Genomic DNA, 20,191 nt, shown 5'->3' on the forward strand with positions numbered 1-20,191 from the left:
ATTTGCCATTCATTTCTAATGGGCACAACATAATCTGAAACACAACCAAAATAAAAGGCAAATGCACTCAACAACTCTGCAGCGCCACAAGCTTGATGTAGAGCAGCCATCGCCTGCTAGGAATATGGGACCAAATACTGAACTTTAAACCAAATGTAATACACTAAGGGAATTTGTCTAATGACTTATGAACACTTCAAATGAGGGGACTAAATACAAAAGTGCTTTAATTTCTAAACGGTAAAACGGATATGTATGAACATACCCTCAAATAAAAGGTAGCTTTCTTTCTGTACGGTATTGAGCCAAATATATTTATTTTTTAATATTGTTTTTATCATGCTTAGTCATTTTTTGTTTTGAAGTGTTTGTGTCCTGGTGTTTGTCATTTGGTTAGGATGACACTGTTTTGGGAGAAACGTGAAAGGAAAAACAAGAGCCGATTTAAATGTTTTACTTATGCCTCTTAGGATTCAATACTGTGAATGGGATGACACAAGAATCAATCTTTTCATCATCTCTGATTTGATTTTTGACATTTGGCATCACAGAACTGTTCAGTTAGATCTGCAGCAAACACCAGGAATTACTTTAGTTGGAGCAGTAAAACTCTGTCTCCTCTTAACAGATGCGTCACTCACTTATCTTCATTTTCACTCCTCTTTGAGCACATCACTTTTGATGGCTTACCTTTTGGAAGCTTTCTTTGACACACGAGAGGGGAATGAAATCCTTAGGGGATGTGAGTAGAATAGAATGCATCTAATGTGGAAATGTGGACCCAAAGTGGATTCTGACATTTTGTTCTGAATGCACTCCAGTCAGATGACGGAGTATGCCAATATGGGAGTCTCTCCGCTATTTTAATTTGTTCTCCTGAGGCATGCAGCATCGTCACAGACTAATCTGTTTATCAGATGCTCCAATCAATGGTGCTGAAGAATAGATTTGTTGAGCGCACAGCGAGTCTGCGTGATAGATCAAGTGCCAAGCTTCACGGATTGGGCTGACTGGCTCAGGGAGGTTCTGAAAAGAACTGTCTGTCTCAACTTCTGTAGCAAGGCCAAACTTGTGATTAGAGATTTAAAATGTTTGTTGTGCTACTTACTTGTTTTGTCTTGCCTAATACAGGTTTGCATGCTTTACACAGATTTTATATTTTTGTCAAATTAAGTTTGGCCAAATTAAGGGCGCTGTACTGCAGCGCCAGCTGTGCCAACAGAGACTCTGGGTTCGCGCCCAGGCTCTGCCATAACCGGCCGCGACCGGGAGGTCCGTGGGGCGACGCACAATTGGCCTAGCGTCGTCCGGGTTAGGGAGGGCTTGGCCGGTAGGGGTATCCTTGTCTCATCGCACCAGCGACTCCTGTGGCAGGCCGGGCTCAGTGCGCGCTAACCAAGGTTGCCAGGTGCACGGTGTTTCCTCCGACACATTGGTGCGGCTGGCATCCGGGTTAGATGCGCGCTGTGTTAAGAAGCAGTGCGGCTTGGTTGGGTTGTGTATCGGAGGACGCATGACTTTCAACCTTCGTCTCTCCCGAGCCCGTACGGGAGTTGTAGCGATGAGACAAGTTAGTAGCTACTAAACAATTGGATACCACGAAATTGGGGAGAAAACGGGGTAAAAATAGTAATAATATTTTTTTTTTTTAAAGAAAGTGAGTTTATGGACCTGAATGCCGAAACATTCAAGAGATAAAGGTGTTTAAAGTGAACTCATTCTGCATACCCCACCATACCATGGAGACATCCATGTCTTCATCACTGGAACATAGAAACGGTTGAGATTGATATCATTTAAAAGCTTCCAAACAGGATGGTAAAACAAGTCTATTTTTTTTCTTAAATGTAGATCTAAAACACGTAATATATTTATTTTTTTCGCATCTACATGTTGTAGCTTAAACCCTATATTATATCATCGTCGGTTGAAAGACAACATACTCTTGAATACAGGGTGGGTGTCATGTTTTGGCTGATAAATGTACTGAAATTGGAATAACATTGAAACCTCAACTTTGAAGTGGTGCCACCAAGATGGTAGGAGGTCCACACATCAGCGAATGTTGACTTGAAATGGAATATCAGATTTAAATCAATCCTCCATATGAAACCTATTGAGATCATAGAAATATAGATAATAGATTAGAGACGACCATTTTTAAGTTGTGGTAGTAATTAGAAGTGAAAATTTAAATTAATTGAATTTAAATTTCAATGGTGTAGCAACTAAATTGAGGTGGTCTAAAGGGATATTAAAGGTTAATTTATATAATTAAAATGCCACTTACCCTCTTTCTTTTTTTTTTACCTCGGATGATGTAAATTTAAGGTTTAAGCTAGAACATATGCAAACATGAATTGATATTAAAGGTTAAAGTTTTTATAAAAAAATGTCTCATGGTATGGTGGGGTATGCAAAATGGGTCAACTTTAAACACCTTAATCTCCTGAATGTTTTGTCATTCAGGTCTAAAAAGTAACTTCCTGACAACTTCTACCATGGGCAAACATGTAATGAAAGTTTTTTTGTTTAAATCTGAAGGGATGCTGTCAAAGTGATTTACTTGTGTGTGTGTGTGTGTGCTCCACTTTTCACTCCCTCAGTCTTTGTGGTGTGTTGAGTGCCATGAGAAGTGTCATTGGAGAGAAATGGCGGTAGATGGTGTCATTGGAGAGAAATGGCGGTAGACGTTGTCATTGGAGAGAAATTGCTAGTGGATAGTGTCATTGGAACAAAAACAGATGATTGAAACAGGGACAGCTCTGCTATATGCAGTAGAACAGTGGTTCCAAACCAAGGGTACTAGGGCCCCTGGGGGTATGTGGCCTATCCACAGGGGGTACTTGAAGACCCATGAAACCATAGGCTTACTGGTGAAATGAACAAGGGAGCACTTCAGGGTTACTCTGGGCAGAGGAGGATTCAGTTGGTGGCACAGTAAGAAAAAAAGGTTGGGAACCACTGCTGTAGAGAAGACGCTTTGCATATTACCCATTGACGTGTGGCTGTCTCATCTCAGAATGCCCTAAAGTGACAAGACTAGGAGAAGTGGCCATGCTAGTCCAATTAGACATACAGAAGTTTCCATGAAGTATTGAAGTTTTATATGTGTAGTGAACTGTGTTAACCCCTACAGGCGTTCCAGTAGGTGGCCGAGTGTCAGCCAAGATCCAACAGCTAGTCAACACGTTGAAGAGACCCAAACGACCTCCCTTAAGAGAATTCTTCGTTGACGACTTCGAAGAACTCCTAGAGGGTAAGAGGGCCTACTTATTCAACATGGTGACTTCAAAGACAAATCCTTTGATTGGTTGATTTCTGAATGGGTTTAGTTTAGTGTGTTGGTTGTTTAGCATTATTCCAGGTTCTTATTGTTATTAAATAATCTCAAGCTGTGTCTCAAATGACAGCCTATTCTCTATATAGGGGCCCTGGTCAAAAGTAGTGCACTATGTAGGGATTAGGTTGTAATTAAGGATGTTTTTGGGATTATTTTGCAGCTATAACATAAATGATTGTGTTGCTCATGCTCCAGTCCAACAGCCAGACCCCAACCAGCCCAAAGCGGAGGGGGCTCAGATGCTGGCGATGAGGGGGGAGCAGCTAGGGGTGGTCACTAACTGGCCCCTGTCGCTGGAGGCTGCCCTGCAGAGGTGGGGCACCATCTCTCCCAAAGCTCCATGCCTCACCACTATGGACACCAACGGAAAACCACTGTACATTTTAACCTACGGTAAGGACTCTTGTATATACTTGCAATGACTATGCTACACAGTATACTTGCAGTGACTTGTGCTATGTGGTTGTTTTACCTACCTGTTGAATTTACTGACTGTAAGTCACTCTTGTTAAGAGTCTGCTCAAATGATGTCAATGTACTCGTCACAAGGATTGACTCGGTACAGCACGAGCGCTATTGAAACGTTTCAGACAACTTACTAGAGAATATAATAAAAAGCAACGGGGGCTGTATAACAGTGGAGAGTGTGCTCATCTATAACGTAGAACTGTAGCTTGCCTTGCGTAATGATACCATGACCCAGACATGCAGGACTGATGCAGCACCACTGTTATGTCAATGACCCTTTACCAGCCACTACATTTTTAGGATGGATTCCATGGTTGCATTCCAAATGGCACCGTATTCCCTATATAATGCACTACTTTTGGAAGGAGCCATTTGGGATGCAACCCGGTGTGTGCTGCAGTGGAGTACTCGAGAGGGTTTCCATTTGAAATACTGCTTCATGCTCGGCCTTCCCACCAACCTTATTCAGCATAGCCGAGCACCAAACTGTGCGTGTTTGACACAGGCAAGCACCTAACAGTACTGCTACCTGCCGCTGAATCATATTAATGACAGCCACACAAGGAACGCCAAGTACGCTGAACAAAAATATATAAACGCAACATGTAAGAATTTCAAAGATTTTACTGAGTTAGTTCATATAAGGAAATCAGTCAATTGACTAAGCTATAGATTTCACATCACTGGGAATAGAATAGAGATGTTACCAGCATAAGGTGCACCTGTGTAATGGGTAAATAATAAATAAATAAAATAAAACCTTGGCAAAGGAGAAATGCTAACTAACAGAGATGTAAACAAAATAGTGAGAAGCTTTTTGATTTGAGAGAAGTAAGCGTTTTGTGTGTATGGGAAATATCTGGGATCTGTTATTACAGCTCATGAAACATGGGACCAACACTTTACATGTTGCGTTTATATTTTTGTTCAGTGTACATTGTTTGTGGAAAAATGCTTTTTGAAGTAAATCGTACAGTGGCAAAAGCACTGCAACGTAGTTCATTTGTATAGTTATTTAGTTCAGTAACATAGTATGTTATTTCTCTCACTTAGGGGTCTTTAAAGTTCATTGTGAATCTTGATATATGAAGAGTTAATGTAATCAAATCCACTGTTTATCAGTCGGTCACTACCCAGGAATGTCTTGAGTTATGTTGCAGCACTGCACTACTGCGACAATACACACTCCGACTATTCCCCTCTGCTTACTTAGATTCAAGTTTTTCTCCCAAGTCCCACCTCAAAATTCATTATGGGTTGAGGGCTGTACTATGATTTGAAGAGAAAAGTTCTGCCTCAGTAGAGTTGCCCTTATGAATTCCAAGCTGCTGGGAAGGGCCCCTGTGAAGCTGTGGGAATAAAATAACCTGTAGGGCTGAGTCCCAAATGGCGCCCTATGGTTCCTGGTCGAAAGTAGTGCACTACATAGGGAATAGTGTGCCGTTTGGGGTGGAACCATCGACAGTCCTGCACACCGCATCCGAGAGTGCAACCTGCTGCTGAGTCGTGGAGACATGACTGGCAGACATGCAGCATGCCCTACAGGAATAACGTACAATATTTCCTATATAATGCACTACTTTTGACCAGAGCCCTATGTAGTGCGCCATGTAGAGAATTCGGGTGCCATTTGGTACGCAGACACACGGTCAGTCAGCACTAAAACAGGCCCCAATGGAACTAGTGCAGTGTCTGTCAGTCCTCTGTCTGTATGGCTGTCGGTGTGAACATATTGATTTGTAAAGTGTGGTGGCTGATCGGACAATGTTCACCAGGCTGTGAAATGTCTGCAGACAGCCTTCCTTTTGTCAGGAGCCCAGAGTCGAGTCCCAGCTCTCTGGGAAGGAAGAGACTGTTGGTCGGGTGAGCAAGAGCTACTGGGCCCTGAGCTGTGTGAACAACTCTGTCTTCAGTGTGCAGTGCTGAATCTTAATATGACTCTCTGAAGTGAACCTTGAGTGAATCTCACTCTCACACCCTCTCTCTCACTCTGCATCGTTCTCTCTGCCCTCCTCTCTTTGCTTGTTTAATTCCTCTGGTTTCTCTGCTGTGTGATACCTCATGACATGGACAGTTTGCTTACAACATCAAATTATGGTTGATAGCTTTTATTGAAATAGGGGATTGATTCCTCCTAATGATTGTCTCGGTTTCCAAAAAACACAGATGGATAATTACATGAATTTATCCTCCAAAATTGGCTAGCTAAATGCTCACACTGCACTTAAACTTTGGGAATTTAGTCCATATCTATACCATCCTCCTTTACAAATGAACACTATGTATTGCAAAAATAATGGTATCCATTTAAGCCATCCTTAGATTAATAAAAAAATAAATCACATTTACATATTACGACCATTTAATTTAACGATGGGCCGACTCGATGGATAGGTCACCACAGCATCATGATAGGAGGACATTTCCCTCCAATGCTGTAGATACAAAGCATGCCACCCTTTTCCCTATCTAGTGCACTACTTTTGAACAGAACCCTATAGGCCCTGTTCAAAGGCAGTGCCCTAAATAGGGAATAGGGTGGCATTTGGGCCTATGTAATTCCAATATGAAATCCCTTATCATGGAAACGTAGTGCTGTGTATCTAGGAAGGTAATGGTCTCCATAATTCACCATCTATTAATAGAGATGATGATTATGCATGAGTCATGTGCCCTCATTAGTTTATCTCAAACTCCCAAACCGAGTAGTTTATGCAATAATCCAGCTCTAATAGTTGTTTTATTTCACAGTGAAAGACATAGCTAGCTGATTAAAAAATAATCTCCCCAGACTGAGTAGAATCTACTACGCAGTAGATTGAATCAGTAGAGAGCCACTGAGTTTGTAGGGTTAAGCTCGCCTGGAGGTCTCTGACAGAAAGAGATTTCAAACTGACAGAAAGAGAAGCCACATTCACCCTCTCACTCACACACACTCACACACCTCACCCCCATCCTCCTCAGTGTGGTGTAAACACAGTGTAGGTGTGACATCAGCATGGGGGTAGGTGTGGTTGAGGCGTTGGTGGAGGCTGCTCTCTGTGTGGAATAGGGATGGGCATTTTGAGATGTTTTGACTGTTCGAGTATTCACATTATTATTTTTTCACGTACTTGAGTATGCCAGAAATATATATATGTCCTTGTTTTTGAAAGAAAAGCAACAAAAAAAATTCCATTTAAAATAACATCAAATTGATCAGAAATACAGTGTAGACATTGTTCATGTTGTAAATAACTATTGTAGCTGGAAAATGGGATGCCTAGAAGGCCAGCATCCCGGAGTCGCCGCTTCAATGTTGACTTTGAGACTGGTGTTTTGCAGGTACTATTTAATGAAGCTGCCAGTTGACGAGTTGTGAGGCATCTGTTTCTCAAACTAGACACTCTAATGTACTTGTCCTCTTGCTCAGTTGTGCACCGGGGCCTCCCACTCCTCTTTCTATTCTGGTTAGAGCCAGTTTACGCTGTTCTGTGAAGGGAGTAGTACACAGCGTTGTACGAGATCTTCAGTTTCTTGGCAATTTCTCACATGGAATAGCCTTCATTTCTCAGAACAAGAATAGACTGACGAGTTTCAGAAGAAAGTCTTTGTTTCTGGCCATTTTGAGCCTGTAATCGAACCCACAAATGCTGATGCTCCAGATACTCAACTAGTCTAAAGAAGGCCAGTTTTATTGCTTCTTTAAAATCAGAACAACAGTTGTCAGCTGTGCTGACATAATTGAAAAAGGGTTTTCTAATGATAAATTAGCCTTTTTAAAATGATAAACTTGGATTAGCTAACACAACGTGCCATTGGAACACAGGAGTGATGGTTGCTGATAATGGGCCTCTGTACGCCTATGTAGACATTCCATAAAAAATCTGCCGTTTCGAGCTACAATAGTCATTTTATAACATTAACAATGTCTACACTGTATTTCTGCTCAATTTTATATTATTTTAATGTACAGAAAATGTGCTTTTCCTTCAAAAACAAGGACATTTCTAAGTGACCCCAACCTTGTGTGTGTGTGTGTGTGTGTGTATTTTTAGAACACCAGGCCTGCACTGGAAAAAAACGTGCTTGTATATCTATATGCCAACAGATCACAACAATGCCTAATTTGGTAACACTTTACTGTCCTAGCCATGTCATAATATGTCTAATAACCTGTCATAAATTGTGTTATTTTATGGGTGGTTATGACAGTGTTTTTTTTCCCCTGCCAAGAAGTTTCCTTTCATTTCAAGGTTTTGTTTCTTAAATCCTTTGATGTTGTAATTAATTCTTTAAAGTCATATTTTTACACTTTGACACTGTCAAAAGGCATTATGACCATCCTGTCACTTTACTTGGACTAAGAAAATACACTATGACACTGTCAAGAAGCATATGACCATTAGAATCATATAAACCAGATAGACTGGTCACGTACAATGCCTTCAAAGTATTCATACCCCTTGACTTATTCCACATTTTATTGTTACAGCCTATATTCTAAATGGATTAAATAAAAAAAATTCTAAATTCTTCAAGCTCTTTCAAATTGGTTGTTGATCATTGCTAGACAACCATTTTCAGGTCTTGCCATAGATTTTGAAGCAGATTTAAGTCAAAACTGTAACTCGGCCACTAAAGTATATTCACATTCTTCTTGGTAAGCAACTCCAGTGTAGATTTGGCCTTGTGTTTTAGGTTATTGTCCTGCTGAAAGGTGAATTCATCTCCCAGTGTCTGGTGGAAAACAGACTAAACCAGGTTTTCGCCTGTGCTTAACTCCACCCCATTTCTTTTTATCCTGAAAAACGATTATAACCATATCCATAACATGATGCAGCCACCAGTATGCTTGAAAATATGGAGAGTGGTACTCGGTGTATTGTGTTGTATTGGATTTGCCCCCAAAATAACACTTTGTGTTCAGGACCAAAACTTAATTGCTTTGCCACATTTGTTTGCAGTATTACTTTAATGCCTTGTTGCAAACAGGATGCATGTTTTGGAGTAGTTGTATTCTGTACAGGCTTCCTGCTTTTCACTCTGTCAACTAGGTAAGTATTGTGAAGTAACTACAATGTTGTTGATCCGTCCTCAGTTTTCTCCTATCACAGCCATTAAACTTGTTTGACTTGATAAGCACATTTTTACTCCTGAACGTATGTAGGCTTGCCATAACAAAGGGGTTGAATACTTATTGACTGAAGACATTTCAGCTTTTGATGTTTTTATTCATCTGTAAAAAATAAAATTAATTAAAATACAAATAAAAACATAATTCCATTTTGACATGAGGTATTGTGTGTAGGCTAGTGACCAAAAAAATCTCAATTTTAATTGATTTTATATTCAGTCTTACACAACAAAATGAGAAATTCAAGGTTGGTGAATACTTTCTGAAGGCACTGTACATGCCCTTATTTACAGTGTTAGGACCATGTTACAGTGTTAGGACCATGTTACAGTGTTAGGACCATGTTACAGTGTTAGGACCAACCTGTTACAGTGTTAGGACCATGTTACAGTGTTAGGACCATGTTACAGTGTTAGGACCATGTTACAGTGTTAGGAGGACCATGTTACAGTGTTAGGAGGACCATGTTACAGTGTTAGGAGGACCATGTTACAGTGTTAAGAGGACCATGTTACAGTGTTAGGAGGACCATGTTACAGTGTTAGGAGGACCATGTTACAGTGTTAGGAGGACCATGTTACAGTGTTAGGAGGACCATGTTATGACAGGGTTGTGACCATGTCATAATGTTGTGTTAAGTAAAGAGTTAACCCTAATTTATCATAACCATTACAAATAACAGATCATAATTACTAAATTGCCCCACATACAGTAAATTCAGTCAATAAAGTAAGTGCCATTTAAGATGCTTTTTTTACCGTAATATCAACTGGATAATTTAGTTTTCAATTTAGTTTGTTCTACCTGTTCTTTGGAATTTTCTAAATGGATGAACAGTGTTGATGAACTGCATGATGAATTACGGCCACGACATCAGTTTGATGAGTAGACCTAGGCTTAATGATTCTGATGAAAATACGCTCTTTGTCTTTAGACAATTGATGTTTTTGCATATTTTGAGTGGGGAACATGTATGTGTGTGGGGGTTATAGCCTACGCTAACCAATTCTAAATGGCACTGGCCGTTTGAAAAGTAGCTTAAGCGGAAAATAGACAGAACGCAATTATCTCAAAACTGCAGATTGTTGTTGGAACTTATATTTTCCTACTTCAATCGACTTGTCCATTTTGAATTTGTGATAAAACTGTTGTCATTTGGCAAGAAATCTAGCTTATGTACCCAATGAGTTAGATCCGTTTTTTTATGAGCATTTATTTGGGTAGGCCTAATGGGAGCTTGTGTGTGCGGTCGGAACGCAATTGAGTGAATGAGATATGAAGGGGAAAGGGAATTTAGGGAGAAGAACGGTGTGATGCTTGGTTTATTTTTGTTGTGCCACGCAAATGCACATGTACAAATGGAACACTAGACTCAAAGCAAATGAACGTAGTTTTCAAGACAATTTCACTTGCTCGTTTGGGCAGCCACAAAGCACATTCCACCAAATAGTTTAAGGTTATTTGAAAAAAATGTGCTCTCTGGTTAGAGACCGAGCTTTGGCGTCCATTCGAGTACTCTATTCATGTCCATCCCTAGAGTGAAGTTGTCATCTGACTCAGCACTTCCCAGGCTGCCAGTTCTGATGTCACCCAGTCCCCATGCCACCACTGAGTCAGTCAGCCCTCAAAGGAAAACCCAGTCCCAAATGGCACCCCATACCCTGTTTTAGTGTACTGCTTTTGACCAGGGCCCATAGGGCTGTGGGGAAAAATTTGAGCACTCTAAAGGGAATAGGGTGCAGTTTGAGACGCAAACAGACGCGAACCGTCGCATGGACACTGTCACCATGCAAGCTCAAACCTCCAAGGAACACCCTCGGCTTTCTTTTCCTCTCAGCATCGGGAGAATAGTTACAGTAACCAGGCAGATGAGAGCCGGGTCCTAATCATTAGCAAGCAAATGGAAGAAAACCGACTGAAACAGGGACAGACCATCTGAACTTGTCCAATAAGAAATGCTCATTTTCGTTTTCCATTACACAACGGATTAAAACATTTTGCTACGGTGTGCTGTGATGACTACAACACCGGCAAGTTGTTTGCTTTCTCATTAATACTAATACAAATGCTTTTTCTTTGTCGTTTCTTCCCCCCACTTGAAGCTCAATCCCCCTGGGGTCCCTCCGCCCCTCTGCTCAATCCCCCGGGTCCCTCCGCTCCCTCCCTCCCTCCACCCCCTCCCTCTCTCCCTCCCGCCCTAATTCATTAATTCTGATGGAAATCAAAAGACTCGTTTGGAGTACAGAACAACACACCATTACAGGAGATTGATCATGCATAATATCTGCATCTGCCATGTTGAATTATACACAGAACTGCCATCAGTCACCTAACACAACACTCACAGCAATGCTGAATGGAGCATTCAACTTGTCCAACTAAACACCTATCCCAGAAACATTTCAGTTGTCTGAAGACTAAAAGAACTTTCCTCATTTGTGACTTAATTTTGAGCCAAATAGTTATTTCATCATCCAAAAAGGGAGGTTCAAGTTACCTTCATATCCTGGAAAATGCTAAAACATTATCACCGACTAACCAGAGATTCCTACGATGAGATAAAATACGAGATTGTATTGTCCATTTATTGTACTTTTCAAACATGACCTACTCAAGTAGCCTACATGTTATTGTTTCCCATGCTGCTCTTTGATGTGCTCTCTGTTTCCTCTTCCTCCTGGGGTGGTTTGGAGTGAGTCTATTACAAACATGCTGCCGTCTTTGTCCTGGATCCACAGCCTCTGAAACAGATCGATAACCAGTGTTTATTTTGATTGGTCCCTGTAGGAAAACTCTGGACGCGGAGTATGAAGGTGGCCTATAACATCCTCCACAAGCTGGGGAGCAAGCAGGAACCCATGCTCAGACCTGGAGACCGGGTGAGTGAAGGGGGGGAGGATGGAGGGAGTGAATGGGGAGGTATGGGTGAGGGAGAAGGGCAGAGAGACTGGGTGAAGAGGCCTGTGTGTGAGCTCCAGCCCCTGTGTCTACATTCAAAGAGCAGGGCTTACAGAGCATCAAGCAGCATCATGTCCACCCCAGTGTCCAAGATAAGCACCAGCCACCAGGCTTAATCTCCTGTGTTCAGGCTCAGGACACTGCCTGGTGTGTATTACTGCAGTCCTTCTGGGATTTGGTACTTCTCTGGCTACTTATGTTACCCAACATGAATGTTATTCCACGTGACGTACAGTATCTGAGTTACTGTATGCTCTCCCTTTAGATCTTCTGTGCTACTGTTCTCTGTGCTACTGTTCTCTGTGCTACTGTTCTCTGTGCTACTGTTCTCTGTGTTACTGTTCTCTGTGTTACTGCTCTCTGTGTTACTGCTCTCTGTGCTACTGCTCTCTGTGCTACTGTTCTCTGTGCTACTGTTCTCTGTGCTACTGTTCTCTGTGTTACTGTTCTCTGTGTTACTGTTCTCTGTGCTACTGTTCTCTGTGCTACTGTTCTCTGTGTTACTGCTCTCTGTGCTACTGCTCTCTGTGCTACTGCTCTCTGTGCTACTGCTCTCTGTGCTACTGTTCTCTGTGCTACTGCTCTCTGTGTGCTACTGCTCTCTGTGTGCTACTGCACTCTGTGTGTTACTGTTCTCTGTGCTACTCTTCTCTGTGCTACTGTTCACTCTGTGTGCTACTGCTCTCTGTTTTACTGCTCTCTGTGTGCTACTGCTCTCTGTGCTACTGCTGCAATCCTTTCTTCTCAAATGAAAGTGATTTACCACTTAAGGTATCCATTTACACAACATGTCACCAGCTTTGAATTACAAGTAAGGATTGTAATGAAGAACCATACTGCCCCACTCTTTTTTTTTCCTGCTATTTGATATACCGGTACTTGTGCATTACTAAAAGGCAACCGTATTGGTCGCGTCCCAAAATGGCACCCTATTCCCTGCATAGTGCACGAAGTGGTGCACAATATAGGGAATAGGGACGCACAATATAGGGATGCCACCATTGACTCAATTCTCCTCAGCATCCATCCTATTTTGAGGATGTTGCTTTGTTTCTTTCATCTAGGTTTGTTCCCCTTCGTTTGCTGGGTAGGAAACTAAGTCAATGTTTGCATCCCAAGTGGCACCCCAGTTCCTTTTAAGTGCCCTACTGTAGACCAGAGCCCTGTGACCGTATGCTCAAAAGAAGTGCACCATAAAAGGAAAAGGATTGCATTTGGGACGCAAGCAAGCTGGTGCTATGAGTGTGTTTCCTCATTAACTAGAGAGGAACGGTTAATTACTGTACAGAAAGTTTATTCTCCCACCCCTCCCTGTAAATTATAAAGTAGCATTGATTATACTTTTCATAAAAAATAGTTTATTGAAGCTCATAAGTCCCACTAGAGCTGCTTGGAGGTTTAGCAGAATGGGATGAGTCACAGCTGACAACACAGAAATGGAAGAAAACCTGCATTTTGCAAGGTGACATTGAAAAGCTCTGCAAAAAAGATTTAACAGCACCCAGAAATGATTTACTCTCCTTTTGCGCATAAAGCCATAGGGCTCCAGTCAAAAGTAGTGCTCTGTGAAGGGAATATGGTTTGAGGCATTTGAGACTCAGATAATGTAGAGGACATGCAGTAAGGTAATGCTGTGTTCCATCCAGACAGGTGCACTCTGTTTCACCCCCCAGATGCTGTCTAATCAGAGCTACAGTATATCATGGCTCTCTGTCCAACATGGGAGCCATTAACAGCACTTAGTGTTAAGTTTACTGTTATCTCTCTCTCTCACTCACACACACACACACACACACACACACACACACACACTGTTATCACCCCTGCTCCCAGGCCAGAATGCAACCTGGTGCACATCTGATCCAACATGCACTAGCACCAGATAAGCGTTCCAATGACGCCACTATCCACTGTCTCCAGACAGAAATCTATTGAACAGGATATTTGTTATTTATTTATGTATTTTTAGTCAACCCTTATTTTACCAGGCAGGTCAATTAAGGACAAATTGTTATTTCGAATGATGGCATGACTTCCTGGATCTAGGAAGTTGCCCTCTTTTTGTGTTGAGAAGCATTGTGATTCTGTGATGTGATCTATCCATCAGTGAGCTGTGCTGTCCTGCTCTCCTCCTGTGTCGGGGCCTGCTGGAGAGGAGAGAGCTGCATTAGGCAGATGAAAGTGTCTAGGGGAGATAGCGTTGGCTTTTATCAGAGAGGGAGAGAATTTCTTCTCACTTTTGTTTGTTTATTTCACTTGCTTTGGCAATGTAAACATATGTTTCCCATGCCAATAAAGCCCCTGTTGAATTTGAGAGGGAGAGAGCAAGAGCCCAGATGCTCGGTGAGAGTTCACAATTCCACTGTTCTGATAAGGCTGCCTGCCTCGCTGCTGAAGCTCAATCAGCCCCTTTTGTAGGCAAAGCCAGCGTCCCGTCCCACATGGCACCCTATTCTCTTTATAGTGCACTGCTTTTGACCAGAGCCCTATGTAGGAAATAGGGTGCCATTTGGGACAGAATCTAATGTTGTTGCTCCAGTGTTGAGGAGAAAAAAGGCCCCCCTGTGTGAACACGGTTTAGACATCGCTGATCATCTGTCACTGGGTGGAAAACTCCCTCAACAGACTGACTGACTCCGGGCTCATGGGATGATAACGTTAGCAGCATGCTTTCATATATTACTTGGCACGTAGTCATATTTTAGGAGATGTTGAGTTTGGGCTCTATTTGGGGGGTTGTTGTCATGACAACACTGACCTAAGACTTAGTCATGCTCTCCTCAGTTTACAATAAGCGGTGAGATTTCAGACATATAGATTTTCTGCGGCAACTTAACCAATGGAGGCACATTTACAGATCTTAGATTATCAGAGCGTATCAAGTGTTTCCATTTTCTATTCAAATCTCCTTTCTTTCAAGTTGGAAAACTTACCATTTGTTGTTTTCATATCGTAGGATGTCATATTTTGGAGATCGTCTCTATTTGGGGCTTTCCGACATCACAACACTGGCCTAAACCATTATCTGTTCAGTTATCAGAGCTTATGAGTTATTTTCCACAAATCAGAATACGTCTACAGGATATCTATTGGTAATCAACCATTTCTATAAGGGTGGGTTAGTGCCCCTTGACCATTACTATTATATAATTACCATTTCACTCTGTCTAACCTTTGTGATTTATCTGTCCACAGGTGGCTCTGGTCTTTCCCAACAACGACCCGGCTGCCTTCATGGTTGCCTTTTATGGCTGCCTCCTGGCGGAGGTTGTCCCTGTGCCAATCGAAGTGCCACTTACGAGAAAAGTAAGGACACACACACACACACACACACACTGTACGTGTGTGTCCTCCTGGGTCATTGAGGCCAGCAGCATGAAAGGAAAGACAGGTGGAGTTCCCCTTTTTAGTACAACATTTGTGTCCCAAATGGCGCCCTATGATGTAGTGCACTTCTTTCTACCAGGGCCCATGCAGCTCTAATGAAAAGTAGTGCACTGTATAGAGAATAGGGTGCCATTTGGGACTCAGGAATAACAGGAGGAAAAGGGAATGAGAGGTGAAGCAATGTTAGCATTTGGACCAAAGAGGTCGGGCAGTCATAGGACTCATTCTCTTCATAAGTGTTGACAGTAGGGTGTCAACTGTCATGATGTAACAAAGAGAAAAGAGCAGAGGTACTGTAGCCTTGTAAACTTGGCCCTTTGCTGTCAGTGCTACGTGTGTAGCTACACAATATAGTCAAAAGTATATGGACACCCCTTCAAATTTGTGCATTCGGCTATTCCAGCTACACTTGACTGACCTGCACAGAGCCCTGACCTCAACCCCATCGAACACCATTGGGGTTGATCCGAGGACCTTCTAAAGGTGGGTGGCGGGCCGGCAGTTGCCGATCCATGTACTAAGGAGATCAGTCTAGTCCTTTTGTCTGGTGAAGTCAGAGTTGGTCATCAAAAAGAAAGTAGGACCATAGCACTCTTCATATAATTAATTAAAATGCCTTTATTTGTATGGCGTGTTCCTTGGAAACCAAGTTTTAAAAACTCAGACGCGTTTCGGCTGCATGGCCTTTGTCAGGGAGTACAAAGATACAATGTCCTCTTCTAAACAGCATTTCCCGAATAAAGCAGAATTTGAAGAGGAAGTGGTTCCAGAATTCATTGTACACCATCTAGTAAGCAATACTTAACATATCTACAGTATTTCACTTTAATGTGTAATCAAAAATGCATCTCAAGGCTAGAAGCATCAGAGCCCATAGAAAGGTAGTTCTAACCTTGAATATGACAGGGCAAAGTGCTAAGAATAGGAGAGCCATCTGTTTTATAGTTCACTAGATCACAGCAAACCACAACAGTCTAAACCTAGCTGAGGGCAACAGAGCAATAGTAGAGTTGGTGGTCAGTGGACAATAGCTGTTGCCCAGCAGTGTGTAGAACCAGGAGACTAGAGGGATTGTTTTGCGAGTGAACAGGTCTGTCTTGTAAAAGAGAGGTTTTATTCTCATTGAGATGAAGTATGTACATTTAAGTTTAAATCCAAATACAAGAGTGTAGTCTCCTGTATGTTCTTCTCTTATGAGGCTGCTCACGTCCTAGTGTGACTTTCACCAGATCTGGCTCTGTCGTTCAGTCAGAGGATCAAAGCTTTTCATCGTGGCCATAGAGAGGTCTGGGGGAGGTGGAGGACATCCAGAGAGAGAGCAGTCAGTGGCCTGTTGATGTGTGCTACGCTACAGTGCAAGAGCACAGAGTTTGTCCCAAATGCCACCGTATTCTCTATAGTGTGCTACTTTTGACCAGGGCCCATAGGAATCGGGTGTGTTTTTGATGCATACAGGTTTTTATTCAGAAATGAAGTTATGACTAGGACTAAAGAGATGTAACTGCTGTGTGCTCAGAGGGAGTAACTTGGCTTATTAACACTTGTGTGACTAAAGTCCTGTCCAGGGGGTGTACTTGTACGCCAAAGCTGCCTCACGCTACAGAAACAGGGACAGGCTCGAGCCCTATGGGCCATTCTGGCTCGGAAAGGCTTACTTTCCTTGCTTACAGTTGTCATGGTGTAATATCTCTGGGGAGTGCCGTAGAGAAACCAGACGGCCATTATGGCTCTTCAGCATCTGGATCCAATTGGCATTATTAAACAAGACTTTGTAGTTTCACTCTCTGTGGGGGAACCTCGCTGATAGTGTACTCGTATACTGTAGTCATCACACTCAAGCTGGGATCATTCAGCTGTTCCTCAAACCATTTTATTATGTTATGCTACAATAATAATGGAAAATGTGGCAAGCAATTCATTTCTGCGATTTACAGGAACATTTGTAATGGGAGCGTGGGTTGAACACTGAAGGGCTCATTCTTCTTGATATTACAGTATGTAGGGAACGGAGAAAGCTCTGATATTGGTGACATATTAGCTTGTAGCTCCAACGGGTCGGTCTGGACCGTCGGGTTTGTGAGGCGACCTCTTCAAAATGAGTTCAGACGTCTGACGTAAAGCTTGTCGTCTTCGTGAGAGTCATCATTCGATGGTGGTTTAGTTTGTAGCACAAACGCTTCGGGTTTTACAGACGATTTTGTGGCGATTTTCTTGTCGGCATCCTCGTGTGTAGAAAAAGACCGTTGGGCCTCCCGAGTTCATTCCCGGGCTGTGTCCCATAGGGCGGTGCACAATTGTCCCAGCGTCGTCCGGGTTAGGGGAGTTAGGTTTGGCCGGTGGGGCTGTACTTGGCTCATCGCGCGCTAGCGACTCCTTGTGGCGGGCCGGGTGCCTGCAGGCTGACCCCGGTCGCCAGTTGAACGGTGTTTCCTCTGACACATTGGTGCGGCTGGCTTCTGGGTGGGCAGGTGTTGAGGAGTGTGATTTGGCGGGTCATGTTTCGGAGGACTCATGACCTTCGCCTCTCCTGAGCCTGTTGGGGAGTTGCAGCGATGAGATCGAAAAAGGGGGTAAAATACAAAAAAAATCCTGCTATTACAAGCCCTATGTTATGGAATAGGCGCAAGCTTTATATGGATAGAAATTGAGCTGCAGCCAGGACAAGAAACGGTATGTCTCTAGCATGAACACGAGGAACTATTCAAAATGACATCACCGTGTGCCGCTGGGGAGTGTTTTCCCCCCTACCACCTCTCACACCTCTCTGCCTTTTCCCCCATCTTGCTTACTCACACATCACTCTTCGCTCTTTCTCTCCCTCTGTTTCTCTCCCTCTGATTTCTGTCTGTTGTCTCTTTCTATCTCCTTGTCTGTCTCTCTTCATCCCAGCTCAATTAACTATTTCACTGTTTATCTGATGCAGCCAGTCCAGAAGAGAGGCAGGCAGGCGGGAAGAGAGGCAGGCAGGCGGGAAGAGAGGCAGGCAGGCGGGAAGGAAGAGAGGCAGGCAGGCGGGAAGGAAGAGAGGCAGGCAGGCGGGAAGGAAGAGAGGCAGGCAGGCGGGAAGGAAGAGAGGCAGGCAGGCGGGAAGGAAGAGAGGCAGGCAGGCGGGAAGGAAGAGAGGCAGGCAGGCGGGAAGGAAGAGAGGCAGGCAGGCGGGAAGGAAGAGAGGCAGGCAGGCGGGAAGGAAGAGAGGCAGGCAGGCGGGAAGGAAGAGAGGCAGGCAGGCGGGAAGGAAGAGAGGCAGGCAGGCGGGAAGGAAGAGAGGCAGGCAGGCGGGAAGGAAGAGAGGCAGGCAGGCAGGAAGAAAGAGGCAGAAAGAAAGAGGTAGGCAGGCGGGCGGGAAGAGGTAGGCAGGCGGGACGAGAGGCAGGGCTGTGAGCCCAGTTTATCAGAGACCAGTTTATCAGAGACCGAGAGAGCAGCTGTGATGGAGAGGCTGAGACAGTGGCTGTATACTGTAGTGTAGGAATAGGAAACCCCCTAGCTGCACAGCAGAACAGGCTGTGATGTCAGAGCTGCAGGGCCTGCTTCTATTAGTGTTGCTATCTACTCCATATGAGCCTGTGTGGGTTTATTCCTGCACCCACACAATGTCTGAGAGCGAGACAGAGAGCGCAGGCTACACATGACCATGCAGTAAGTGAACAGTGGGATAATATAACTGTTTTTCTAACCTAAATATACACTCTTGATAGTCGTAAAACACCAGAGCAAAGACGGAGGGGTTTCACAGTATACCTTATGATGTTTGTACAGTACTATATTTTGCATTATGATCATTCATGGATTTATGAATACACTGAACATAAACACATGCTCCATGTACAATATGGGAAAAAAGCAATGATTCGTCCTTTGCCTCTCTCCTCTCTTCCCTCTCCAGGATGCAGGGAGCCAGCAGATAGGCTTTCTGCTGGGGAGCTGTGGGGTGACGGTTGCCTTGACGAGCGACGCCTGCCATAAAGGCCTTCCTAAGAGTCCCACGGGGGAAATTCCACAGTTCAAAGGTAAGTGACCGTGTCAATGTGTGTAGCACATCACCGCATGATGTGCCCCTGTCATATGCTGTCATACGTGAGATGGTCTGATGGGTTTTCAGGAGATGCTACAGCCATGGTAGCATATGTTGTCTGTTCACCATCACAGCCCCATTGACTTCAATGGGGAATACTGAATTTAGGAATTTAGTAATGATATTTCTATGGTTATAGCAGAATGAGGTTCTGTAGTGCCAGCATGGATTGAAATTAAACACTGATATCGAACCGGTTTTGAGTTTCACCCGGGCTCCAGTGATTTTATTGCTCCCCTCTGAAACAAATGGAGAGACTTATTGGAATGGAAGGACAGACAGGCAGGCAGCAGAGTAATGGGATTGAATAAGAGGGGAGGTTTGCTGTAGTAGACAGAAGATCCTGCATATAGAATGGCCCACTGCGTGGAGAACAGAGCAGTCAGACTGGGAGAGATGGATGAGGAGAGAGAGGGAAAAAGGGGGGAACAGAGAGAGGAATATAGGGTAGTGAGATGAGAAGGAAGGCTGGAGGGAGCAGAGAGAGGGGAGAGAGAGGGCTCAGTGTGATTAATGCCTTGTGCCTGCTCTTCAGTAATGGCTGTATAAATAGCAACATGACGCCAGACAGTGGATTTAAAGCTATTCTTTTAGCATAGATTGAGAACCTGAGTCAGGGCTGAGTAGAGGGCTGGCTGTGGAATCCCCATAGTACTGGGGCCAGACCCATTCTGCATCCCAAATGGCACCCTAAGGGCCCTGGTCGAAAGTAGTGCCCCCTGTAGGGAATAGGGTGTCATTTGGAACGCAGTCCCAGCCTCATTAGGGATGAGTGGTCATTGATCGCATCAGGGTAATCACATCACGTTAAATGGCAGATTCTGACAGGCTCTCTAATGCCTCG

The 20,191-nt window shown here is 43.5% G+C and overlaps 1 protein-coding gene across 50 annotated transcripts in view; it reads left to right on the forward strand.

The window, feature by feature from the left end:
- Positions 1-20,191, forward strand: part of dip2cb (DIP2 acetate--CoA ligase C (putative) b) — a 245,213-nt gene that overhangs the window by 184,384 nt on the left and 40,638 nt on the right. For all 50 annotated transcript variants that reach the window (XM_090182162.1, XM_090182176.1, XM_090182168.1 and 47 more), the window contains exons 7-11: positions 3,140-3,259; positions 3,539-3,736; positions 11,715-11,806; positions 15,081-15,191; positions 19,159-19,282. In XM_090182162.1, coding sequence (XP_090038288.1) covers positions 3,140-3,259; positions 3,539-3,736; positions 11,715-11,806; positions 15,081-15,191; positions 19,159-19,282 — 645 coding nt within the window. The remainder of the gene's footprint in view (positions 1-3,139; positions 3,260-3,538; positions 3,737-11,714; positions 11,807-15,080; positions 15,192-19,158; positions 19,283-20,191) is intronic.

This window comes from Oncorhynchus mykiss, chromosome 8 (genome assembly GCF_057628025.1).
Source record: "Oncorhynchus mykiss isolate SJ-2025 chromosome 8, ASM5762802v1, whole genome shotgun sequence".
Taxonomy (NCBI): domain Eukaryota; kingdom Metazoa; phylum Chordata; class Actinopteri; order Salmoniformes; family Salmonidae; genus Oncorhynchus; species Oncorhynchus mykiss.